At 32.9% G+C, this 7467-nt stretch overlaps 1 protein-coding gene across 2 annotated transcripts in view; it reads left to right on the forward strand.

Moving 5' to 3' along the window:
• Positions 1-7467, forward strand: part of FYTTD1 (forty-two-three domain containing 1) — a 30317-nt gene extending 22850 nt beyond the window's left edge. For both annotated transcript variants that reach the window (XM_039250874.1, XM_039250875.1), the window contains exons 7-9: positions 1455-1529; positions 3311-3434; positions 5084-7467. In XM_039250874.1, the coding sequence (XP_039106805.1) occupies positions 1455-1529; positions 3311-3434; positions 5084-5182 (298 nt within the window). In that variant the 3' untranslated portion in view covers positions 5183-7467. The remainder of the gene's footprint in view (positions 1-1454; positions 1530-3310; positions 3435-5083) is intronic.

Here is a 7467-nt window from a genome sequence, read left to right on the forward strand (position 1 = left end):
TAAGAAAAAAAGTGGAGTATTCCATTTTAATGAAATAGCTTTTTATTTTCTATAACTGCTTTTATATAAATGAATGTATTCAGGGAACAAATAGAAATCAAATAGAGCTTTTAGAAAACTTGTGAAACCTTTAAAAACAAAATTTTTCCTTTTCACATACTTTTTTCCTTACCCCATAAAAGTTTTTTAAGAATATTTTTTTGTCAGAATTGCACTTCTCACATGTGAATTGTAACATTCTAATTCCATCAATATGATCAGGTTTTGAAATTAAACTATTTAAAACTATGACTACTTTTTAGAAAACAAAATGTGTAAAATAATGGTCCAGATATGCAAGCTAAAATTGGGCATGATTTTGAGCAGAATGTAAGAAGAGAAACTATTTGAACTTGATGTTGACAATATTCTTTTGCACAGGAGTCATGACACTGGAAACCCCAAGGAGAGAAATGATAAGCCATTTGCTTCTCCAGGGAACAATGTTTACATAATTGTAATATTATAAATACTGTTTGTCTTGAACTTTGAGAATCTATAGGAAACCCCCCCCCCAGATCCTTAATTTGGTAACAGAATATAGTGAAAATGTCAGATTTTAAGTAACATGAATGTACAAGTAGAGCTGACAAAAAATGGGAGGTACAAAGTGGGAGAAGAGTTGAAAGGAAGTAATAGAGGTACTACTCTCCTTTCATACAAAGTCAGAGAGAATGGTGTCAAGAGGTTGATAGAAGATTTAAGAGACTGAAAGATTTGGGGTGCCTGGGTGGCTGAGTTGGTTAAGTGTCTGACTTAGACTTAGGTCATGATCTCACGGTTTGTGAGTTAGAGCCCCGCATCAGGCTCTGGGCTGTCAGCACATGTGAGCCTGCTTCAGATTGTCTCCCTCTCCCTCAAAAATAAATAAATGTTAAAAACAATTTTTTTAAAAGAGATTGAAAGATTTATATTTAAAGTTATACTGGAAGTAAAATAGTGATATCGCTATCAAAGTGTTTAGAGGGAGGTAGGGAAACTAGAGTATAGTGTGATTAGGTAAAACCTTATGATAGCAAAGTATCATTACATACACATCTTGTATAGTGAACTGGAGGTAACTATCAAGCAGTTAAAACAAGAAAGGTTAAAAGTGCTGCCATTGGGGAGCAGGAAAGTTCTGCCACTGGGGAGTAGAGGTGGAACAAAATACTAGAAACTGTTACTTTTCATTAGAAGCCTTTCTGTAATTTATGTCTTTTAATGTATGTGTATTTGTTACATTGATAAAGTAATAAATTCAGGTGTCTAGTTCCTACATTCAACATGCTGATTTTATATATCCTGGTGGGGCTTAATATTTTTTAAAAGCTGAGAAAATGTAATGGTTACTTTAAAATGTATTTCTTACGTGGAATATACTATAGGATTTATAAACTTGCATTTTAATGAAGTTTTTGGTTTTTTGAAACTAGATGGCGGACTTCCACCACAAATGGAGGAATTTTGACTGTCTCCATTGACAATCCTGGAGCAGTGCAATGCCCAGTGTAAGTCCTTTTTATATTGTCAGAAATTACAACCTCTCAGTATATAAGGTAATAGAAAAACACTGGACTTCTCATGATGTCCAAGTTAAGATAAATTGAGACAAAGATAAAAGTAATACTTATGGTATAAAGTGGAAATACTATAGTATAAAGTTAAAAGTAAAAGCTCTCTTGGTTCCTGGTTCTATAGCCCCAAGGTAGCCATATTTTTATTTTAAAAAATTAGTACATATATAAGAAGTAATATATACATTTATTTTTTATGTATAATAACAAATGAGGGAATGCTACACATACTTGCTCCTTTTTCCTCCACCTCCTAATATAGTTTGGACATCTTTACTTTTAGGTACATACAGTTCTGCCTTCTTTTTATTTAAAAAAAAATTTTTTTTTTTAATGTTTTATTTATTTCCAGGAGAGAGAGAGAGAGAGACAGCGTGAGCAGGGGAGGGTCAGAGAGAGAGGGAGTCACAGACTGAAACAGGCTCCAGGCTCAGAGCTGGCAGTAAGCAAAAAGCCAAACGAAGGGCAAGAACCCACGAACAGCGAGATCATGACCTAAGTGAAAGTCGGACGCTTAACCAACTAAGCCACCCAGGCGCCCCTGTTCTGCCTTCTTTTTAAAGGCTTCGTAGTGTGTTCTTTTATCTGAATGACCTTAATTTAGTTAACCATTCCCTTATGTTTATTGCATTATAAACTTTCTAGGTTTTTGGAGTTTTTATTTTAATGAAATGATTTCCAGTCATTTTAGTAAATGAAATGAAGAAAACATAGGATGAGTCTCTTAAGACTTCAGAGGTTGCTTTATTTTAGTAGAAGATCAAGACTTGGAAGTCACCAATCATTCCAAATTATTGAAAACATTATAGTTCTACTTAAAGAAGTATTCTTGAGTGATCATAAATTTTAGTCTCTAGATGAGTCAGTCAAGAACCAGGAACATTAGTACCACCTTGTCTGTGATTTCACTTTTCATGGTTTCAGTTACCCAGTCAACCATGGTCTGAAAACATATGGTTCTCCTTCTGATGTATTGTCAGAAGGTCAGTAGTAGCCTAACACTACCTCACAATGTCTACATCATTCACCTCACTTTGTCTCATCATGTAGGTATTTTATCACATCATCACAAGAAAGAGGAATACAAGAACATATTTTGAGAGAGGACAGGAGAGAGACCACATTCACATAACTTTTATTACAGTATATCGTCAAAATTGTTCTATTTCACTATTATTGTTTAATAACTCATACTGTGCCTAATTAAAAAAAAATTAAACTTTAAAGGGGTCCCTAGGTGGTTCAGTCAGTTGGGTGGCTGACTTCAGCTCAGGTCATGATCACACAGCTTGTGAGTGTGTTTGAGCCCCACGTTGGGCTTTGTGTTGATAGCTCAGAGCCTGGATTCTGCTTCAGATTCTGTCTCCCTCTGTCTCTACCCCTTCCCCACTCACACTCTGTCTCTCTCTCTCTCAAAAATAAATAAACATTAAAAAAAATTAAACTTTATCATAGGTATGTATATATAGGAAAAGACATATAGTATGTGCAGGGTTCAGTGCTCTATGCAGCTTCAGGCATCCACTGGCAGGTGAGGGAGCAGTCTTGGAACATACGCCCATGGATAAGGGGAGACTGTAATACTTGTTTGAGAACACAAAATAGACTTGGTACATGGAACATGTGTACAAGTCAAGACGTTTTATGTACCAAATGATTTATTTTTCTTTTACTTATTAAGCTTATCTGATTTCATTTTAATTATTTTCTAATAGAACTCAGAAACCACTATTAACTCGTACTGCTGTACCCTCATTCTTAAAACGGGAGCAATCTGATGTAAAGAAAGTTCCTAAAGGTGTCCCTCTACAATTTGACATAAATAGTGTTGGAAAACAGGTAATTTTTTTTTTTGTTTCTTTGTGCCATTCATTGATAATATTTTAATTAATAAATAAAATGTGTAATGAATTAAACAGGGGGTATCTTAAGTCTCCTCAACCTTAGGAAACCACTGAACAATCTACTTTGTTTCTATAGATAAGCCTATTTTGGGCATTCATATGAATGGAAACATACAATATGTGATCTTTTGTGACTGGCTTTTTTTGCTTAGTATAGTATTTTTAAGGTTCATCTATAGTGGATCATCTTTTTATTGCTGAATAATGTTCCATCAATGGATATACCATAATTTATTTACTCATTTATCAGTTGATGGACATTTGGGCTGTTTCCATTCTTTCGTTATTGTGTATAAAGTTTCTCTGCATATTCATGTATGTTTTTTGTGTGAGTGTATGTTGCCATTTCTCTGGGTAAATACCTACAAGTGGAACTGGTAGGTCATACTCATAACTATGTTTAACCTCTTGAGAAAGTGCTAGACTTGTTTTCCAAAGTGACTGCACTGTTTACATTCCTTCCAGCATGTATAAAGAATTCTAAATTTCTCTAAATCCTCATCTACACTTGTTATTATCGGTCATTTGATTGTAGTCATCCAAGTGCTTGTGAAGTGGTATATCTCACTGTGGAGTGAATTCGACATTTTTTTAATATTGACCTTGTGTCTTGTGATCTTGCTAAAATTCACTTAACCACTTTTAGTAATTTTGTAGATTCCTTAAGATTTTTCTATGTAAACAATCATGTCATTCTCCATATCCCTTACCCTTCAGTACAATGTTGAATAGAAATGATGAGAACATGGTATGCTTGCCTTGTTCCCAAGCTTGAGGAAGAAGCATAAAATGTTTCACCATGGAGTATGATTTTATCAATGGATTTTTAGTAGATTCACAGGTTGGGGGAGTTCTCTTTATCCATAATTTGCTGAGAGTTTTTATCATGAATGGATGTTAGATTTTTGTTAAATGCTTTTTTTTTCATCCATTGATGTAAGAATGTGTGGAATTGAAAATATGAAGTATGGATAGAAATTTGACCAAATTTGTTTTGCTTCTTTTTATTTTATTTTGTCATGGTTACTTTTCTTTCAGAAATGGTGAAATAAAATTTGGTTAATCAAAAACCGGATTTTGATTTGAATTTTACTTGAATTTCTGTGGTGAACTCATAGAAATCCAAAAACTTACAGAAATTCAAGAAAGTTTGTTTCAAATATTCACAAGTATCAGTAACTCCTATGTTTATCAGAGACATCATTAGAATTTGTGGCAGTGTTTATAGAGCCTAAAAATAATTCAGATAGAGAAAATCTTGGATGTATGACTTTATGGGCATTATAGTTCTGTGTTTTATATAGTACTGTAGGCATTTAGAGTGGTTAGAAAATAGAGATTGTGAGTCAGACTCCCAGGTTTAAATTCTGGAGCTGCAAGTAGGCACGTTAACTAACTTCTCTAAACTTCACTAAGTTGACCTAATTTCGTATGGTTTTTGTTAGAGTTAAATGAGTTCGAACGCATAAATATTCAGGAAGTGTTAGCTGTTGTTACTTTGAATTACCATTATGATCACATTATTGTTCTAAGCAAATATGACTAACAGTCAAGTTGTTAATTTTTTTGTTTTGTTTTCTCTAGACAGGGATGACTTTGAATGAGCGATTTGGGATCCTGAAGGAACAAAGAGCCACCCTCTCATTCAACAAAGGAGGAAGCCGCTTTGTAACCGTGGGATAGATCCCATGTCAAAGGGACTTTTGAGTGATGACTCTGTTTTAAAAGTTGAATTGCTTGATGAGTTCATCACAGAAATTCAAGAAACTTTATTTCAAAATATTCACAAAGCTAAATAACTCTTATTTTTATTTTTGAGGTTTTTTTTTTTTTTAAACATGTATAAATAATACCCTGAAAGAATAACAGGGAATAATGCACCTATCTGTTCTTAAGATTTCATGGTTGGCTCAGACAGAACAATTCTCTATTTGACGTCTTTTGTCCTTCATGCAGCAGAAAGAAGACAGAAAGATAGAAATTGATTATTTTTATGACAGTGGTATTTAGGATCTTCATCACTTTTTTTATTTGCCATGTAAATTTTGGTCTTCAGAAATATGAGTAGGTCCCTTGGTTGCTGTCACCTATCCTTTAATAGTGTTGATGTAATAAGTGCAGTTGACTTTTCTTCATTAGCGATATTTAAAAAAAATCATTAGAATTTCAGTTTTGAGTTTTAAGATTTATGGGAATATCTGGAATTTGGTTCATTTTTCAGAAGACCTTAGGTTAATTCTCCAGAGTTATAAATCTTTAATATTGAACTTTTAACAAGAAATGTGACTTTAGGCATTAGTCTTTGTTTAAAATGTTGATGTTTAAAGGCTATAAATGTGTGTTTACAAAATTGTCTGATAGAACCTTGGAGAAGGTCCAATGTAAAAACCTAACAGTTGTATTTGGTAAATGAAGAAAGCAGGAGAGGAAGTAGCAGGTTGAGGTGAAAAACTTAAAAACCCAGGACATAGCTATACTGTGTGGATTTAGTGTAGGCTTGAATCTAGTGTCCATGAAGAATTCTTCAAATGATATTTAGAAAAATTATAATTATCAAAATAGATTGAGTCCTTTAGATATTTTGATGATAAAATCAACAGCCATAAAGTCCTAGACTTCTTATTCAAAAGTTAAATTTTATAAGCTTTTTAAGCTTGTTAATTTAACAGTATAAAGCTTCAAAATCAAAAATATACTTGTATATGTCACGAAGACAAAATGGCAATTGAGTTACATTGTAACTTTAGTTTATACCTTTCTTGTATAAAGTTCAGGCATTTATAGTGAGGGTTTTTTTTTTCCCTCCCACACTCTGGAGGAGTGGGAGGAATTAATCTGTTGTGCCAAGCTAGTGCTGAAAGTTTTCAGATGATTGTATACTATAAGTTACAGTATAATGCCAAAATGCAGCAAAATATTCCAGCTACAAGTTCAATCATTCTGAAGTTTAACCTTTTGGTTTGCTATAATGTTGAAACCTCTAAGTAGGTGTTAGTTTCCCTAGAGTGTATTGGTGTTAATTTTCCCTGTAAAACAAAACAAAACATTAAGTTATCACTCTTGCCTGCCTTGTATTGTATATTAGACTTCATTGTTTTCTCATGCATCTTGGGTTATTTGGTTTATGCTAGCCACAGAAAAGTATCAGCAGTTTCATGCTTATACCAAAGAATTAAATCTGATCCTTAATATCTGGTATTTTGCCAGTAAGTCTACTGATAAGGGATTATTGGAAGCCAGTCACACAATTTGAAAATAAGCTCTAGTCTCCTTAGGCCAAGGACTCATTGCAAAACATTTTTGCAAGTACAAATGCTTAGATTTCATCCATGAATCTTACATTTTATTTTAGACTGGTTTAGAATAACTGGTAGCTTATTTTAAAGCAAAGGAAAAATAACTGAGCACAAATTTGCTGTCTTTAGAACAGTTTGTGAAAATATGGTATAAAGAAGTTTTCATTTTTTTTATTTTAAATATTGTATGGAGCTATTATGCCATTTTTCTTGAAAACCTTAAAAATTGCCCCAAATATTGATGTTAATTGCATCAAACAACAAAATGTCTTTGGTATATTAAACTTTTGCTCTTCATGCATCTCTAATTTCATTTTCTTTTTAAATACAAAATTTTACCTTTGTTACAACTAAATTAAAATTCTTGAGTGCTAACATGTGTATAAACAAAAGAATATGCTTTGTCAGAGGAAAATTCCCTTTCTTGGAATATGGTTGTAGTCATCCTTTTTCAGTTCTTAAATTTTTAAAAAACAGGATACAACTTAAAATTTCCTTTGCATCAAGGTGTATGCAAAACATTGATGCAGTGCATCACAAAATGAGAGTTTGTATTTAATGAGGAGGTGCTTTACATTGTACTTTTTGGTGTTTTTTGGAAAAGTTACAAATTTAGATCTATTCTGAAGCTGTTCATTTTTAACAAATAAAATGTTACAGGTCTCACATTTA

Source organism: Hyaena hyaena, unplaced genomic scaffold (genome assembly GCF_003009895.1).
Source record: "Hyaena hyaena isolate Hyena2069 unplaced genomic scaffold, ASM300989v1 scaffold_382, whole genome shotgun sequence".
In the NCBI taxonomy this organism is placed as follows: Eukaryota; Metazoa; Chordata; class Mammalia; order Carnivora; family Hyaenidae; genus Hyaena; species Hyaena hyaena.